This window comes from Anser cygnoides, chromosome 3, assembly GCF_040182565.1.
Source record: "Anser cygnoides isolate HZ-2024a breed goose chromosome 3, Taihu_goose_T2T_genome, whole genome shotgun sequence".
NCBI classification, from domain to species: domain Eukaryota; kingdom Metazoa; phylum Chordata; class Aves; order Anseriformes; family Anatidae; genus Anser; species Anser cygnoides.
In genome coordinates, this window is record NC_089875.1 from 92,091,980 (window position 1) to 92,112,263 (window position 20,284).

Consider the following 20,284-nt stretch of genomic DNA (forward strand, 5'->3'; position numbering starts at 1 on the left):
GGCTGAGAAAAATAGGGTTTCCCAAATGTACCTAAATGCTTTTAGAAATCTAGTCAACCATCTAGCTCATTCTGCAATTTATATTAATGGAAAGTAGAACCTGAATGAAATAGAATAAGGAAAAAAAATCTCTTGGGACAAATGAGCTGCTGAACTAGTCACACCAGTACGTTAATTTTCAAAAAACTGTTTTACCCAACTGTAAAATTGAGAAAGATTTTAACCAACATAAAAATTAGACTGGAAGTTGGTGTTTTTTATTTTTTTCAAGGATCAGCTGGAGATCCATTTGAGCATTAAAGTAAAATGAACAGAACTGACAAATGACCACAAAGGGTAATATCAGTGGTTCATCTCAGCTTTTGCATTTGACCAGGTTATGCAGTGATGCTTAAGGAATGTTATAGAAAATTGTGTGTAAAAAGTGATATTTCTATTGCAATACACTCCATAGTTCTTCAAATGTAAGATAAGCAGCTCCCTGGGAGGAACTCACTCTGTTGAGTGTTATAACACTTTTTTTTTTTTTACACTATTCCATTAGTCTAATCATGTTTTATACTCATTCATAATTTTAACATCCAAAATATGGTAAGGTAGTGAATTCCACAATTTAAATATGCATTGTGTGACAAAGATAATCATGTTGTTTATCTCTTTGCCATTTCATTTGATGTTCCTTTTTTAAATTATAGGAAATATGAATAATAGTTCCCTATTCACTACACAGTCATCTGTTTTCCAAACTGAAAAGCTTTAACGCTGGAGAACTGCAAAGGGTAACTAATAAAAGGACTGCCTAAAAAGCTGAAGCTACATGCAATTATTCAGCAGCAGGGAATTATGTGGGATAATTCTGAAAAAGCTGAGAGGTATGGGTAAGAAGTGAACTGGATATCCATGCACAGTTCCAAATGCTACAAAAAAACAGTCCAGTCTCCATTTAAGCAGGCGGGGATGTATACAGCCCTTCCTGAACAACTCCAATGAGATATCTGCACTAATGCTCTGAATTGTTGGAAGCAAAATCATCACAGAATCACAGAATGGTTAAGGTTGGCAGGGACCTCTGGAGGTCATCTGGTCCAATCTCCCTGCTCAAGAAGGAACACCCGGAGCCCAGAACCATGTTCAAGAGGCTTTTGAAGATCTCTAAGGAGGGAGATTCCACAACTGGGCAACCTGTGCCAGTGCTCATCACCTGCACAGCACATAAGTGCTTCCTGATGTTCAAAGGGAACCCCCTGTATTCCAGTTTGTGCCCACCATGCATGCATGCTGGGAAAATTTCGGAGTAGAGCAACAAAAATTCCTTTTAAAGGGTTAGTACACTGGATCAAGAGGAAAGGATAAAAGAGTCATACAGTTTGTTTAAACATTGGCTCTGGAAGAAGCAAACATAGAAGCTTGCTTGAAAAGCTTACAAGGAAACAAACACTGCTAGACAGAGCTGGTGTGACAAAAATATAAACATTTGTAAATTATTTTTTTTTTGAAATGCTGTCAGTAAAAAGGAAAGTTTATGTGACTGCAAAATGAGCTGCTGAAAGAAACAGTAGGACCCCTTCACTGCAGTCCTGAAAGTGAGGTTGGACTGTGCATTACTGAAATACACTATAGAAAATGTTCTTGCATTGATACAGGAGATGACCTGACAAGATCTTTTCCATTTCTAATTTCTACAGCTCTTTGATTTTGATTGATAAAATACATATTACAGCAAAAAAAAAAAAAAAAATCCCAAACCCTTCATGCCAGGACCAAAGCGAAACTCTTTGAAACGAGGTCTGCAGTAGTAATTTATTTAAAATCAATTTTACTTTGTGCTAATCACATATAGCTTTTCTGTGTAATTCCAGAGCAACTTTAAACTCTGCTCACTGGGGGACAAAAATAGAACACTGAAGAATAATTTCCATACAGCAGCATGCACTAATCTGCTGGCACTAGGAAGGAGCTGCTCTCACTAAATGACTAATAAAATCCCTCTCCATCTCTGTAAAACGACAAATGCCTGGTTTTCTCCTTATTCTAGTCTGCATTATGCCACTACCTGATTAATTACATGAGATACTCCTGAAGATATATTACATTGTGCAAAGTATAATTGAAACCAGAGATACCACATTATAGTGAGAGCTATAACCATGTTTCCATTAATATAAAGCTTTATTATCAGCAGTTTATAATTCACTCTGAGATTAGATTTGACACACAAGATCTTAGCCTGGGGAGGACTTTTTCCCTGAACAAAATTAAAGGAGAATCTCTTTTGGCCCTCAGAGATATGAAAGTGGAATGTGAGTAGACAGTTTTGATTTAAAATGTCTTATGTATGTATACAACTGAAAAAAAACTTGGTTTCTGAATAGAAGATTACATTGGCTATTAGTTTATAAAATGAGCTGGACATAAGGCAGTATATTTTAACAACAAAGTGGATTACCTTTGTAACATGGGAATTTTAAGACCTGAAAATCTGCTAGCAAATTTAGCACTTCAACACAGCACAACCATAACTTCAGGGATCCCATTTTAAAACTGTTCCAGCATTTTTTTTTTCCAGTTTACTGCTCCTTTTTTATATATATATATATATATAACCTGCATATGTATTTACTCAATGGACCAAAAATACTTGTTTTGTGTTTCTGAAGGTTTTGGGGGCAAATGTAGCATTTCTTACATGGACAAGCAATTGAAAATATGTTTCCTAAGGATTATTTGTAGTTAAGATAGCTGCTTGTAATATAAAAAATGAAATGTGCACTATACTCTCTAATGCTAACTAAATTTCTGTTCTTTACATCTTCAGTTTCTAGAATCAACTCTGCTTTATTCTACCTCCATTCCAGTAGAGCAGCCTAAGAATATGCTACAACATTTTCTGACGTTAGAGGAACTTAAGACCTAGTCATACCACCAAAAGAAAGAGTGGGCTGCTATAGGTCTAGGCTTCATTTCACCGAGAGTCACAAAATTGACAAGAACTGTCTCTACAGTTCTTGAAATGAAAAAACAATTGAAGGGAGAGAAATCTGAGACAGAGAATGCTTGAAAAAAATAGTATGTGGAAACATGATAAAGAGGAAATTCTTGCGGTGTTTGTCTTTCTATTTTTGTTCTCTCTCTTTTAAAATTTGTTTCTTTTTAACTTCTCATATCATAAATCAAAGTGACTTCACACCATTTTGCTTTTGTTCTGCCTGATGCTCTGGTACTTTATTGACAAGACTGACTATTTTAACTGCATATTTCTTCTCTCCTTTCTGTTCTTTTGTTATTTAGAATTTGCTTCTTCTCTATTTCTACCCTCTTTTTTTCTCCCTGTTCTTGAACATGTCTGTCTTTCTTTACTCTCCTATCTATACTTTTTTTTTTTTCTTTGCCATTCACTATTTTTAATGTATCACTTTATTTTCTCAGCTGTAACAGTAATTTTTACCTGAAGTCCCACATCAGCCATTTGGCCAAAGAGCTCTGGGGATTACTTTCTTTGACTGTATTAAGAGCTCTCATGAATGAGTACAGAAGGGTTACTTTGGCCATGCTTCCAGTTTAGGGGGTTTACTTCTTTATCCACATAAATATCTCCTAGCAGAAATTGTGATGGAAACACAAACAAGGAAAATATGAAATTGGGAACATAATTCATGTCTTTCACATGGCAAAACATTTGGAAAGTCCTTTACTTCCTATTCTTATAAAGCAAATGCTCTTTTTTTTGCCTTTAATAAATGTTTATTTTGCCCATGTTCACATGCCCTTCCTCTTATTTCAGTTCGTTGTTTCGTTTTTCCATTTGAGCAGAAGTTCGCATTACACTGACCTTCCTTTGAGAGAACCCATCACTCCTGTCCCACAAATGTACCAATGCAAGTCTCTTCACATAGGCAGGCAGCAAGTGACCTACTCCCTCTTGCATATTTGTTCCACAATAAAGAGAGAAGAATTACTTTTCCCAAAGATATGTTGTACAGATCAGCTTCCTCTGCATTTAAACCTTCTAACCTTTCCTTGCATCTCGGTGTCTGGGAATGCACTATTTCACTTCAAAGTAATTTTATTTTAATGAGCACAGCACTCTGAGTGTACATTTTCAAAACAAAAACCATTCCTAAAGAGTGTATTGAGAGTCCTTTCTTCATTAAAACCGAAACACTTTGAACTGAAGGAGCACACTCCAAACCACTTTGATGCCAAGGTAACAAAGCCAATTTTAATCCATGCATATAAGGCATGTGTAGGAGATTAGCCAGATGTTCAAATTACTCCTGCTCAAAAACTCAGTGATGTACTAATATGCCTGCCCGTGCTTATAATCGCATGAGTACTGTTGGGTACATATCAAATAAAAAATCACTGACGCACTCTGGGAATCTGCAGATCCTTAAATATTTACTTACTTGGGCAATGTATTTATGTAAATATTATGACATTCTCCAACAATCTTTTGAAAGTTGAAATTCTTCCATATATAATAAAACATTTGATTGTTCCCAACAAAGAATTTTGTTGTGAAAAAAAAAATGTAGATGTAAAAACTAGAAGAAAGCTTGTGACACATGGTAGGATTCATCTGAATGAATTTTGGACATCAATATTTCTGATATTTATGCCTGACCTACTCATTCTATCTTTCCCTGTGGTATCAGTAGATAGCTCCACTGACAGCATGTGATTTACTTCATCCTATGGTAGATGTCTACAAGTGGCCTAAAAGTGCATATTTCTCTCTGCTGACTCTGAAGAGGAGCCTAATGTGGAAAGATCCTTTCCAGGTCAGAATTGGGAATGCCTACATTTAGATATTTAATAGTAGGTGTGATGGATCTTCCCTGCAGAGTTAAAACTCAGGACATATGTTGTTGTGCTAACACTATGGTTCTGTTCCAAAACATCCATCTCCAATGATTGTAATCAGTACAAAGTCTAAACGAAAGAGAACACAAAAAGACCTGATATTTAAGTGTTCACTTTAAATATATATATATATGAAATATATATATATACACCTATGTATATAGGTATGTATATACCTATAAACAGATATATATATACACCTATATATATAGGTATAGGTATATATATACCTATGTATATATAGAGATGTGAAAATACTCAGGGGTTATGTTTTCCAAACTGTCGTCTAATTCTGTCGGTTCAGTCTTATGGCTACAAAGACTGGTATCTACCATAAAATGAGGGGGCAGATAAGAACTATTCAATGTACATCATTAAATTCCATTTTACTGTGTGTCCAGCTGCAGTTATTCCTGCAGTATTTCTATGTCTTCACTTGTTTGTGAATTCATAATTAAACTACCAAAATCAGATGCTGGGTTGGATTTTGGCTGAAAATGGATCACATGACATCTAAAGCCATTCTGATAAGATGATAGATACTTTCTCTAACCACTGTGTAAACAACTATTCCCATTTTTATATTTTTATTAATTATATACTTTAAACTAAGAAGAAAAAAAAGGAAGAATTATGTTAACACAGGTCACAAATGCCTAAGCACATTTTACTAACACGGTAAATGATAAATACTGCGTAACTACATGATAAAAAAAAAAAAAAAAAAAAAAGGCACACAAAAAATGGTAGTATGGTAATTCCAGAAAAAGCACCAGGAAATACCTAATGGCAAATAGTGGAGAGACTACAAGAAAACACTATAGGAGGACTCCTTTCCTTTGGAAAGGCACTCTTGTTCCTTTGGATCAGCAAAAGGGGAACAGTCCCATGTGCTGCCATGTTGGACTTTGGGCGGGACAGCAATATCAGCTGATAGCTGAAGGAAGCTTCCTAACGCTCAGAAGCTTTTCCTTTGGAAACAGTCTGGTCAGGCTCTGTCTGGAAAAACATGGGCAAAATGAGGTTTTGTTGCTTCACAGTGCCTGACAGAATCATGACTTTTAAAAGGTCCTAAACTCTTCTAAAATTACATTGTATCGGAGATGTAAAATATTTTGGAAAAAAGAAAATCCCTTGCCCTCCCTTCTTTTTTTGTTTCTCATAGCAATAAAAGTTAATCCGACTTGTCAGTTCTAGCCATTCTAGAATTCTGGGGCTTTGCCTCAACTCTGCTTTTTGCATACTGCATACATAAAACCACAATCACATTCTGTATCTGGCTGGATCTGCTTATCTGTATCTGCTTAAGACTGATTTTCTTCTCTGTACATTTTTTTTCATGCTCCTATCTTCAATTCATTGCAGCACACCCTTAACAAAAGATGAAGTAATGCTATATAATCGAGTAGCGTTGAGAACCACAAAGACAGACACAAAAGCCAAAACAGTTCCTTTCATTTTTGATCTGCCCTAATATATATATATTTTTTTCCTTAAGATATGGAATTATGCTTGGTTAAGTTAGCTTTAATAACCTAACCATTTACAGCTTTTTGGGCCAAAATACAGCTTTCTAAACTTAATGTGTTTACCAAATTGGAAGAGACTAAGTATTTACTACAATATTTTATTATATTTTCTACTAGATATTTAGTACTTTCTTATGAGTATAAAAATGATATATAGAATGGTGATTTAGATTTGCTATCTATGCCACATCTTAGAAGCAAGCTTAAAATATGGTACAAATACAGTAAAAGTAAACTCTAAAGATGCAATGTTTTAGGTTGCCTTTGTCACCAATGTAAATAAAGAAAAATCACTACAGAGCAATTTAGACCTCAGGTTGAGTGGGTAGTAGGGTGCCAGGTGTCTGTCTTCTCAAGGAATTAGGATCGTTCCCTAGATGTCTCACCCATATAACGAATATAAACAAGGCTGGATTTGAGCCTCCTTGTAGGACTAAAAGTACTTGTAAGAAGGTCTTGTAGATAGACAGAAGGAGATACTAGTGGAAGGTGACCTGAGCTATTCTGTTTTTGTATTGCATTAAATTGGAGAACTCCTGTGCACCACCTAAGATCTATTGATTAATATACCTGAGCTGAGGGCTGTAATGATGCCAACTTGCTTTGAAAGATCCTGTTTGAGCACTGAGTGTGGAAGTACTGAAGATATTTTTCAGAAACCTTTTCAAAAATTTATCCCAGGATTATACATATTCAATCCAAAAGAGCCCACAAGAAGTGGACACTCCTTACTTGCAAAATTCTATATTTCATTTTTTCATTCTTTTTTTCAGTTAAATTATGTCTTGCAAAAACTCAAGGTAGCACACAAACAATACAAACAACATGGGAAACATTTCACAGTCAACACTTGTAAGGGCATCTCTTGAAAAGAAACTAAGTTCTGATCTTCTGCACAAATTCTCCAGTTGAAGCACACGTAAAACTCTATTTAGAATAAATATCCATAGATATCTATTCTATGAAATATGGGGTATAGTTCTGTGTCTAACAATTTAAAAATTGGATAAAGCCTCTGCTTCCCTGCACAGTCAATTCCAAAAATCATAAAGCAATTGCTAATGGCTTCAAGTCACATACAGTATAATTTTTTTTCCATTTTTAAATTCTTTCACAGGGTAAGTACCATATTTTTCTCATTTGTCTTCTTCTTTCCTATAACAAATGCTGCATTTCATAACCTTTGAAATGCTGGTGAAATGGATTTCCGATTCTTAAAGGGGACTGTATATGAAATCAATTCTACCTTGCTGATGATTTTGCATAACTGAAGGCTCAATAAGAATGGCAATAGCTGACAGTTAGGTCAACAAGGTAAGTAGTTCCAATTTCTGTAATGTTTAAATCCTACAGACAGATTGTAGTAATGAAAGGAATCCTTCTTATTAAAGTTTTTTCAGTCCATTTTTACAACCTGACCGACATCCGGGTTAATCCACAAGAAGTCTACCTGAACATGCTGTACACATTGGCTGTACCAATGCCTGCACACACATACAACCATACAAACATGCATACAAATCACTAAATGTCAGACTAACAAATGGAAGAATTCAAGACTCACACTAGTGAGAGCAGAATCAGACTTGTTGTATCTAAGTGAGATATGATTGCCAGCAATAAGATGGAAAATCTTTTTATTTCAATGGGCTTGCAGGTAGGGTCAATGAATGTCACTTGTATCTTGCAGTAGTATTCTCATAACAACATTGTATTTTCCATTGGTTTTGACCTGGCAAGTCATGAATTTTCTTGCAGTTGGCTGGAATGTTAAATCTCCAGAACCGTACAGTTTCATACACACTGGTTCTGAAATTTTTATCTTGTTTTCTATGTATAAACACTTCTAAGACTAAGAGAAATGTGAACAGCAGTGCATGATCCCAAACAATAATTTACTCTGAATTAAAGCATTATCTTAGACCCCTTAGAGACAAACCACAATATATTGTTTTATCATATAATTAGAACAACAGAGTGTACAATTTGTTTATGTGTCACTGACCTCTAATGAGCTCATTGATATTGTGGATCCAGTTTCACTTCTGGATAATCCTGCATTGTCATCCAGCTCTGAAGCTATGAAATTCTTTACTGCTGTGCGGGGCTCAAATGGTAAACTCTGCATATGTTCTTGGGTGGGAAGATGCTGGTCTAAACTGATATTAAATTGGTCCATTACAGAAGGATTCATATTGAATTCTGGATTAACTTTGTAGTGCAACAGCCTTTCATGAGGTAATGTATCCATGCCTATATTCATTTTGCTCTCATCTTTCAGGGATGGCTGGGTATTTACTGAACTTCGGGGCATTACTATGTAGTCGCTTTCTATCATCCGTTCTTGAGGATGTACTATGTCCATATCTGCACCTCTCAAATTATCATCCGTGCATAAGTACACAGTCCTCCGCAGCTCACTGTTGTCTTTTTTCAAACACTGGTTAGCCAGTTCACTCATACTCATAGGCATGTGGAGACCTGTTGGTTGTTGGATGATGACTTTAGAGATGATGTTTCCAGGCAAGGTAGAATAGCTCATTCCTTCGGGGTTTGGTCCCTTCTCCTCCTCTTCATCATTTAGTGAGATTCTAGAAAGCGTTCCTGTTATAGTAGCTGCTCTGCAAGGTCCAATGTCTTTATGCAGAACTGTGGGTCAGAGAACAGACTTCTTGAAACATGAAACCATGTCTCTCAAACCCTGCTTTTGCTCGTGGCATTATTTAATATTCCCTTTACCATTGCATTTTCTTAACTCCTTTTCTGTGTTTAATAACTTTTAATCTATAAGTATTGCTTTGGGAAGGGTTTTTGTATAATCAACACCTCCTAATATTCTGTGTATAACTGACATACATATCTGACTAAGCCTCAGTCATTTAAATAAAAGAAAACCAGTCCTTCATTTATTCTTGCTTCCTTACATAGATCTTAGGTGACCTGCAGCTTAAGCAAAAGTCTGTCATGTGGAGCTCAATTAAGGGTTTTCCAAAAAAAACCGAGTATGACACCTGTACTGCCATTATTAACTCCACCTAACCTCTTGGAAAATGTCAAACAGATTGTAAGGCAGTATAATTTTGTCAATATGTTGTAATCTTCTAATCTTCTATTGTAAGATTATAGCTATGGACATGTATTCCTGAGCTCCTAAGTGTCCTTTTTCATATATATATATATATATATATATTTAACACAAAACTCTTCTGTATTCAATTATTTTTAAATAAAAGTGACAGAAAAGTAACCACATTGGAAAGGAATTCCATTGCTATCAGAAAAACATATTTTGCTGCATCTGGAGAGATTATAAAGAATATAAACATGTCTCATAAGCATTCATAATCCACTTTTGGTGTAGGCCTTCATGGTCAAAGTTGTACTGACATCCAGCAATTTTTTATTAGGGTAAGCTGCACATGTAAATTTTATTAATCCTGTCACTAAAAAACAAGTTTTTCAGGAACACCGATGGATGTATTCAACAGCAAAGCAGCCATCACAATTATTTCTCTGAAAATTAAATATAAATTTGCAATTCAAAATTTGTAATGAAAGAAAGAAGGCTAGGTAGTAAGAATGAATGAAAAATTTTAGAAATATCCAAATCCTGGGCTTGTTCCAGCTGAGTGCAAGGATATTTTTTTGTTCTGATTTAAAATAGTATGTTAATTTGCACCAATACCAGCTTGTGTAATAAAATTTTTCTCATGGACTGAGACAGTCAGATGACTAAGAAGTATCTCAGGTGTTACATTCACATCGGTTTTGGTAGCCTGAGGGCTCTGATGACCCAGATCCTCCAGTACCTGTCAGTTCACTGACATGTTCCACAGGCAGTTCATATGGCAGCCCACTCTCCTACCTCACAAAAACTGATGCTAATTTTTCAATTATGAAGAGAACAATTTGCCTGCAAATAATGGTACACAAATATCTGACACTATGACAATTTACAATCCTCATGTCCTGGCACCCCAGTCCATTTTGTGCAATGCAGTGTGGCTGCTGCTTTTTTTACAGCCAGACACTTCAAATTGTGACCTATTAGTTAATGTTTCATTAAAAGAAACTGAAGTTAATTTTTTAATAGTAAAACCTGTTCATAACTGTATTCAGAATCTATCTTCTTAAGGCTGTCCATGTTGAAGAGCTATGGTGGCAAAGGTAAGAAGTGAGAGCTACATCGACTAATGCTGGACTTTCCTCGGCATTAGATGATAACAGGCATGCATTTATGTTACAGTAGACTGTCCTGTCCCTTCAAATGTTCATATTAAAACTAATCTATACAGAGAATGATTACCATATTCCAAAAACAGAGCTGGGAGTTTTTTAAAGGTGTGTGACTAGAAACTCAAACTCTACCTTAATGAGATCAGCCTTCTTGGCTTGCCATATAGCAAGCAAAGACAGGCTTTAGGTGGGTGATGCTGGACTTAGCTGTCTTGCCCTGACTCACCCTGCAGAGAAGCCACCCTCTGTCTCTTTCTTTTTCTCTTCATTGAAAATAGAGGGTGTCTAGGTAGACTCACCTCCTTAAGAACAGCTGTCCTTTGGGATAATCTCCTGGAGTGGAGCATTTCTATGGGGTTTAGAGGGCCATTTGTTTTTCACTGTGCTTTATTTAAGCAAGGCTGGAAAAAGTAATTTCTTAAAATGGATTATTTTTAATATGTAGAAACAGACAAAGCTGACTAATTGAAGATCACACTAGTGAAATGTCTTTAAAAGAAAAATAAATTGTTCTTATAAAGTGGAATCATATTGTATTTTCCTGATACCTTGTTGCTTAAGCTATTGTTGGTTTCACTTAAAGCTCTAGAAAACAGCCTTTTCAAAACTAACACCAATTTCTGCATCCTTAATATAAATAGGTTTTAATATATGCTATATAGTTTTTATTTTTTAAAAACAAAATGACTTTCACATTTGCTTGTGTACCAGAGCAAGGATAATTTTGTGTGTAAATCTTATTTTCTTTCCAAAACCTTTTGCCTTCTAAGAGACAGTCATACCTTTGGGCTGCTTCCCAGATGCTGATTTCTAGTAAAAGGCTTTTATAAGAAAATGAAAAAAATATTTTCTTATAGTGGCATCACCTTTTTTTTTCTTTTAGCATTTATAACTATGCTTTGTAAACAACACATGGTATTTTTTTTCTGACATCTACTTCAGAAAGAACTAGCACAAATGTATTTTTGTTTGTTTGTTTGTTTGTTTGTTTTAGCTAAACACTCTCTCAGTGATCTTACCTGACCGACAAGCAATGTCCACGTCCTTTTCAAAATCAGTCTGTAACAAGAAACAATGAAATAGGATAACCATTATTAACTGAAAACTAAACCACAATACCTTTTTGCCAACTAGCACTTCCAAAATGTCCTACTTACAGAGTCATAGTCTCTTAAAAGTGGTTTCTTGTTGCTGAGAAGGTGAAGTATATTGTTTTACAACAGCAGAGCTTTACAAAGTTTCCTAAAGTATAACTGGGTGGTTTTCAAAGTATGCTGCCTGACCAGAAAAAATAAAATAAAATAGGTGGAAATAGAGTATATAGTTGTAATAAAATGATACAGTGTATATATATATATATTATTATTATATATATGGAAGAGTAACTTCTACATCTCTTGGAAGGATCATCTTTAAGGAAGCTTTTCATAGTTATGCTATAAACAGCAGTATGGAAAGCAGCCTGCAATACAAATTACTGTGAATAAGTGTAATCCAGTTAGTCCACCCTGTCTGAAACTTCATTAATTTGTTATGAAGTGGTTATTTCTTATATAGTATTCTGTCCGTCCTGGCTACTAATGTAATCATGTAAAATTTTTCTTCCTTGAAAACAACTATTAAGTATTTCAATGGATAAAAACATATTATAGGAACTAAGAATGAATTTTAACAGTTGAAAATCCAAGCACAATTTTCCCAGTTAAACAAAACTATTTATTCTGGTATAGAATGCAAGTACTTATCAATTATGTTTTTATTTCCATAAAAGGTTTATTAATTACAAAAAAATAAAATAAAAAAAATTGAACTGACATCCTTCTAGTTTATGAAGTCAAAACAAAGGATTCTTTTTTGATTTTTTTTTTTTTTTTCTCAAGGGTAACTGCTTACTGAGCCTTGCATTTTTTAGGGTCTGATCCTGTCGCCATTATAATAAACGACAAACTGTCTTTGAAAGTGAAGGAGACAATGTTTTGTCTTAATATACTACCTAACAATATTAGTAAATCCAAATTGGCATAGTAATCTGTTCACTATCTCCTTAATCCAAGCCACTTAAATATACACCTCTTTGAGAATCTCTATTACTTTCTCCTTGTCTGAATGAGTTTGAAAGGAACATCTTTCAAGGCTTTGTGAAGGCAAGACTCTCAAATGCATCAGTGCTCTTTATACCAATGGTAGAAAAAGTCATTATATAAGATTAGTTTTTCTCCTTCTCTTATGTAAGAATATTTTGTCATAAAGAACACTGGTGGAAGATGGTAATGCATTGTGCTCCATTGAATGATCACACCAATAATTTAAAACTTGCTAACAGATTTAAGCAAGGAGATAATGACCTAAACAGACTTATGCTTGAAAATGTTGTTAATATTTCAGCTCTGTATACTTGCCATGTGCTGTACTGTAAATTCTTTCCTTTTGTTTAAATTAATAGTCAAAGAAAAAAAATAAAAGCTAACCATGATTTGAGCATGTCCGTTAGGAAAGGAACTTGAAGAATCTGCATTGATTGGATCCTGGCAATTTCTTAGTCGACATCTGAATGCATCTTGAACCTGTGGAAACAATATCTTATACTCATTCTTGTGTGACATCACATACTCTGTTCCTACTAAAGTTTAAAATAAACCATATGGAATACAATGCATGGCTTTTCTTTAGCATGCTTAATAAATCAGAAACGGGAAACATAAATGCTTAATTCTGACATGTCATACACTTGGTATTGTACCTGCTGCAAAGTTTGTCAATCAACCACACCAAGACCACAGTATCAGATTTTCCAGTGGAAAGAATCAAACAGTAGTCAGCAATGATCTGGTACTCAAGCCTAATCTGTCTTGGGTAATAACATTTGTCTTTGTCTTCTCATTCAGTTTGGTGTAAGTCTAAAAGCAGGTTTCATAAATACACTATTAATCACTGCAAAATATAATGTCTTCTGCTTGATAATTGTAAAATTCTTCAAAGACAGTTCTTAACAGTTACTGTCATCAGATACATAGTACTTTCCTAATTATACTTCAAAGAATAAGTCAGTTTGAAAGATGTTACTGATTGCAATCATAAGTTCTGTGTATAAGGAATCTCATGTCTCTTCTAGGAGTAAAATTCTTCAAAGTGGGTAAACATCTTCAGTATGAGAACAAGAAGAAGAAAAATGGACTGCTTGAACCAGAGTCTGGTTTCTTGAAATTAAAAAAAAAAAAAAAAAAGAATTTCTCAATTCTGTTTATTAATATGAACCATAAGTTAAATTTGAAGACTTGCCCCTAAAACACAAGCACATTAGAGAAAATATCTTTTCATAGAAAAGGCTTTTTTAATTTTTTTTGAGCAGGAAGTGTGTCTAAAGAAATATTGCTATGCAACCCTTCTGCCAGAAATTTGTGGTTCAGCAGAGACAAAACTCAGTTTCTGTTTGCTAGCAGTAGAATGTAAATAGATTTTGCTGAATTCTCACACATACCACAGTAGGGACAAGAAGTTAACTTTTGGAACGGAAAGGAATATTTTTATCAATACATTAAAAGTATACAGAGAATATTTCTTTGAATAAAAAAACTAATTTGTTTCACTTCTTTATGTATCTTCAAATGTATTCTAACATAGTAATACAATCTAAGTATTAAAATTTGAATTTTGATTCCAAAAATGCAAGTACCTATGTTTGCAATGTGATTACAAGATGTGACTTGGAAAGCAGGAACTTACTTGGGTGACCTCCAGTCAAAACAAACAAGTATCATTTTGTGTTTGAATATGAAAATACTCTCAATGGAAATAACTACAAAAATCTACATTCCATTTATTATCTGTAGAAATTACTTGATGTCTTATTCAGAATAATTAAATGGTAGAAAATCATATCCTACTCATGGACATTTTGTGAATAGCAGAAGAGGATAATTCATTAATTGTTGCTGATGTAAAGGCATCCCCTTTCAATACACCATATTCTACTGCAAGCTGTTTAAAAGCTTTCACTAAAGGGAAAATTAAATAGAAAAAAAAATCATTTAATTTTGTAATTAGGAAGCATTATTTTAAAGTATTCGAACCTTAGATGACTAACAGTACTCTTCAGTTTTGAAGAGTCACTGAGGCAGGTGAAGAAAGATTAATATAGAGAAGAAAGAAGAATGAAATAAGGTGGTAAGGTTTGGGTTGATTTCAAAACTCCAAGACTTCCCACATGTGGTAATGTAGAACGTGCTTGACCTGTATTGTGACTCAGATTCTGATTTTGGGCACTACACTGACTGTGGTTTTCCACATGTTTGACATTAATTTAATTTGTCATCTCACAGTTGTTGCAAATTTAATCCGTCTTCTCTCACTTTATCAGTGTTTTAGTCAGGTCACACTTCAGACTGTTATGGTCTTAGATAAGCACTGGCACAATGGTTTCAGCAAAAAAAATCATACCTTCTGAAACACCTCCAGCTAAGCCGCATCTCATCTCAGACCTCATGATGCTTGACCCTAAAGCATAATTATTTCAGAACATTCTGTAACCTCTCACTCTATGGAATGTCCCTCCTTATATTTGGGAATTGTGTTCATGAAGCTTCCCTGGTTCAGATCTCCAGAGTTCTCAGAAATATCATGCCCTACTTTCCTTACTTTCTAGTGGTGAATCCTGATGTTATACATGCATGTTTCTTAGAATGTTTCTGGAGGGCAAGCAACACATGATTTGAATATGTCAACAGAATGTCAAATAGCACTGTGAGCTGCCTAAATACTGGCTTCTTGTTCTAAACCACTTGTTCAAACTTGTTAGAATTGGCTAAGATTGTGCTGTCTTTACCTCTTACTTTGAAACATAATCTTGTTTCCCCCATGCCTTCTAACATCATTACAGGATTTTCTTAGAGCCAGGCAGAAAAGGAGAGACAGATGTAATGAACGTGCAGATACCAAGGAAGTGGTTTCCTTAGCAACAGTAACCAACCCAAAGATTTTATAACTTATCTTCTCCCTACTAATATACTTTCCCCACCTCCCACCCCCTTTTTTCTTCAATACAGAAGTGTGGGCTTTAGATACCAATGATGCATTTAATTCAAATGCACTCTAGTCAGCAGAGCACAGCAAAAGAGAGAACACAAGTGGGTTACTCCCATCACCAGCAGTAACGGGAGCTACTCAGTATGATTGAAATTAGCTTTAGAAAATCTCATGTTGAAGCAGGTCAGGCAAAACATTTTGCTCTGATGGCGAAGAAGTTTCAGCACTACCCTCTCCTATCATTCTATGTTCTGTGACATATTCCTCACTCTCTTCCAATGCCCAATTAGGCACTCAAACAGCAAGAAGAGAAAAAATACTAGGCTCTCTGGGCTATGAAGGCTACATAAAGCAATAATGCCTAAGTCTTACTTTGCTTTTTTCTTTCCCAATTTCAAATTGTTTTTTAAGAGGCCTTATGCTTAACAACCACGACATTTATCTTAGAAGTTAGAAAAGTGAAGTATAGAGAGGTTTAATATCTTTCCAAAAGACCCTTAGTTGATGGACGTAAGAAATAGACACAGCACATTATACAGTTCTCTTCTAGTTGGGTGTCTTAGTGAATCTCCCTGGGTTCCCAGTGCAGCCCTTGTCACACAAGCTCATCAATATAGCATACTGGTGAAAGCAAAAAATGTTTCCATCATTTATGTTTATATCTTTATAACTAAAGGGAAATAAGTGGGTTTTATAGAGAGAGTTATAGAAGTCTATGTCTTTCTGTAATATAAAAACAATAAGGGTATAGCAAAGAAGGGCTGTCCTCTTTGTTTGAATTTTATGGTGATATATTCCACTACACGTTTTTTTCCCCCCTGACAGTCAGAATTACTGTTTTGCCTGTGCTGGTATGCTATAAATATTAGATCAATCCTATAGGCTATTACTGAGATAGCTTTGTAGCTGTCATCAAGAATGACAAATATGTTGGCAGGCTTTCTCTGACAAACACTGGCAGAGCAAAAAGCTTTTGCAGACAACAGAAGGAAATAGACTATTCTTTCAGCTGGGGAGATACCCTGTTTATTGCAAAGACTGCAGTGCATGTTGTGCACAATGGCTTATCTGGGCTTGTACAAGAACTCACCAAAGAGTCTCTAGAGCTAGAGTAGCAAGTCAGGGTTGCTAGAGCCAGATTGAAACACATCTTATTGAAGTTATATCTCCTTCTGTGTAGAAACTTCTTGAAGCTAGCAACTACTTCTTTGCTACTGCAAACTGGCTCATATAAGTGCAGACCATACACAATTTTTTAAAAACAAACAAACAAACAAAAACAACAACAACAACAAAAAACTTTTCAGGTGAGTCAAGTTTTACTTCTTTCCTGTTCTTGAAGAACTGTCTAATCATTTTCTTCTCCCATAGGAAAATTGCTAGAGTCCTACCTGTGAGTAAGTTTTGAAAATAATATTTTCATTAGATGTTCAACAACATCCAAGAGCTCCCTAGGAATGAAACACTTTCAGCAAATAGTTGTCATTGAACTGTAAAACCTGACTTCAAATCAATGCCTGGGACATTGTGGGAAGTCGCATCACTTTCATCTTAAAATAGTCAAAATGTCTCTCCAAACAAATTCCTGCATTACTGCACTAAGGCAGTGCTTACAGTTGCAGATGAAATCTTCAAAACCAAAACAGTAAAAAAATCTTCAAAACCAAAACATAAACAACATTATCTTTGTAAGGATGCAGAGAGGTTGCAATGCATATGTGGATATCAGTCATTGGATTTGGTCAAAAAAAAAAAAAAAAGACCAAAATCCATGAGAAATTCTAAAAGCAACATAGCATAACACTATATAAGAGCAAAATTTGAATGTTTCATCTGCAACTGTGATATATATTTTTAAATAAATACGGATCCTCAGGCCAAGAAGTGGGAGGTGGTCTGCTCTTTCCAGGCTAATTAATTTATCCCTAGGAAATACAAACTTCATGGACAGGAAAACCAGTATGAAACTGCCATTCTTTCTACTGAAGAATTTGGCTACAAATAACTTCACTATTTTACCATTATACTAAAACAGTATGTGAAATGGCAGTTTTCAGCTCTACAGATGAGAATGACCTCTTTTGCAGATGTAAATCACATGGAGAAGGAAAATGCTGTTGAAAATAAAGGGATAGGAAGGCAGCTCTACATGATGTAGATTTCCCTTAAGTAGCATCTCTTATTTGCACATATTTTTATCCCGAACAACAATAACAATAAAAATCCTAGTAAAGGAGATAAGCCCCTTCCATTATGAAAACTAAGGAAAATAAAGGTTTGTAGTCTCTAACAGCTTAAATAATGTAGGGTGGAGTCAGCACACACTTACACACACACACAAGGTAATTTCTGAAAGATATTGGTAAGTTTTTCCTTAAAATCTGAAAATGATTATTTGATAGTATAGTCTCATATGCATACTATTTGGAATAGTGATATAAAGTTCATGTAAAGTAGTACACCATTGGAAGACTAGAATAAATTACATCATTTGTAATTGTTATTCATGAATATGGTGAATTTTAATGTTTAAAGGGTGTGACTGGTAGAAAGGAAAACCAATGTGTTAGATTCCTCACTCAGCACTGACAGTAAACCTCTCTTGAAACATCTTCCTGTTTGCTTTTTTTTTTTTTTTCAGTCCTGAAATGTCTTTGAAAAACTCTTGCCAATCACAAGAAACTGTGCTAGACAATGTAATGTGGTTTATTGATGTGGTAAATATCCTGAAGTTGATAAATGCCACACTCAGAGTCTAAACTGACATGAGCTCTGTAAACAGATATGCTGGTGGAACCAGGCTACCGCTCTCCAGTCTGGCTCCATCAGCTCATTTCGATAGATGCTCCCACTTCCAGAAATATGGCAAACTTATCTCAGTTTAAGTGTTGGGTTAGCTAGTAGTTTATACTGTTAACGAAGCTGTCACCAGAGTCAAGTTAAAGAGCACTTATACAGTAGCTTTGACATCAGATATCAGTGGTGATATGCAACACCGAGCTGCAAAGGGTAGGCCAGGGATACTAGCTCTTCTTTGATGTTCTCAAAATGTTCATCTCTGTTCATTCTCATTGTCTTGCTAACTTCTGCATGTTAGCACCTGTATGTGTAGAAACTGAAGGGATAGCTCTTCACCAACTTCTCATCTCCATGAGTCCTCTTTCAGGGAAAGTATAAACAAATAATTTTGTATTTGAATTGGTGTTAGAGACTGTAAAAATCTCTCTCTTTTGTTCTTCAAGAAAAGGGCATTCATGTTAGAATCTCTCTATACTCAGGATACTGGAAAAGCCTAACACTGGGAAATAAACGGAATTTGGGACTGACTGAAAGCCACCTTTAATCAAGTGTGTACAGTTTTATACTGAATCTGACAGTCTGCACCTGGAATTAAGTGATCTTTTCACTCTCACTTATTCCTCTACATCTCATCATAAAATACTTTACTCTTGTTACGAAATATAAATCTGCAGAGAAAGTTGTACATAACATTAAAGAGCAGTTGAGAGATTATATGGAACACAGCCCTTTAGAAAACTGGGAAGCCATTCCTCACCTCCCTTCGGAGAATACAATGGACCATGACAATAACAAAGCCTTGTAATGAATCAAATACTGCAAAAAGTATCTGAAATAATATTGATCTTTTGTCTGTCATAGCCAGAACTGCAGACATCCAAGTCAGGGCCAGAAGTGGCAACACAACACAGGAACTCCAAAGGGATGCCCTATTGAAAGAAAAAGAAAAGCAGCACTGTACAATTGTAATAAATAAATAAATAAATAAATAAAATAAAAATCAAATGCTCACTTTTAGAATAATACATTTTTAAGGATGGCACTTTATCAAGTTAACTTGAAAATCACAGACAAGTATGTAACAGTGTTGGTACTTTATGCTCTAAAGAATATCCTGTATTCAGTTAATAAACTGTTCCATTTTTTCTGTTGTTGTTAAAAAGTATTTAAACGTGCTCAGCACTCTATACAGTGTTAGCAAACACAGTTGTCATCATCAAACTATTGTCTCACATGCACTGCATAAGATTTGTAACAAGAAGATGTAAATGATCAGGACTAACATGGCATTACTGGCGGTGGTGGCTGACAAAGCTGTTGTTGAAACTACTCCACACTTGGCACATTTGAGCGTCAAACCGCTATGAGGCTCACTCATCTGACTGCAAACAAACAGAACACCCACAAAAAGAACAAAATATTGAATTGTCACCAAAAAACGTTGCTACTGAAATTTAATTTTTAAATATGACGTCATGCAGAAAAAAGTAGACTTATTCAGGATGAATGGTCTATGTTGTTGCAAAACCGTATGTTGTACTTTACATTATTATTAACTGTAAATGTTAATGCTATGGGGCTTCATATCATGCAGACTCTATTTCTTCCTTTTAAGCTAAGAAAGGCCCCAAATATCTTGTGACCAAAACTGCTCAGTACACTGAAGTGAACATAAGCACGTGCTAGGATAGACATACAAAGTGAAATCCCTCTATTCAGACCTGTTAAAAAACTTTTGTTCTTGAGAAAGAGTATAGGACACAAGCAAGGGAAGTATGAAGTATATAAAATTACAGAGCAATTAGGGAAAGAAACTTGCAAAATGTATTCAAGCG

The 20,284-nt window shown here is 35.1% G+C and overlaps 1 protein-coding gene across 7 annotated transcripts in view; it reads right to left on the reverse strand.

Moving 5' to 3' along the window:
- ADGRB3 (adhesion G protein-coupled receptor B3) overlaps positions 1-20,284 on the reverse strand; it is a 469,357-nt gene that overhangs the window by 11,870 nt on the left and 437,203 nt on the right. For 6 of the 7 annotated variants that reach the window (XM_048077466.2, XM_048077468.2, XM_048077470.2 and 3 more), the window contains 5 exons: positions 19,733-19,831; positions 19,207-19,378; positions 13,097-13,192; positions 11,648-11,687; positions 8,398-9,041 (listed from right to left, as the gene is read on the reverse strand). In XM_048077466.2, the coding sequence (XP_047933423.2) occupies positions 8,398-9,041; positions 11,648-11,687; positions 13,097-13,192; positions 19,207-19,378; positions 19,733-19,831 (1,051 nt within the window). The remainder of the gene's footprint in view (positions 1-8,397; positions 9,042-11,647; positions 11,688-13,096; positions 13,193-19,206; positions 19,379-19,732; positions 19,832-20,284) is intronic. The other variant, XM_048077469.2, reaches the window with a different exon arrangement.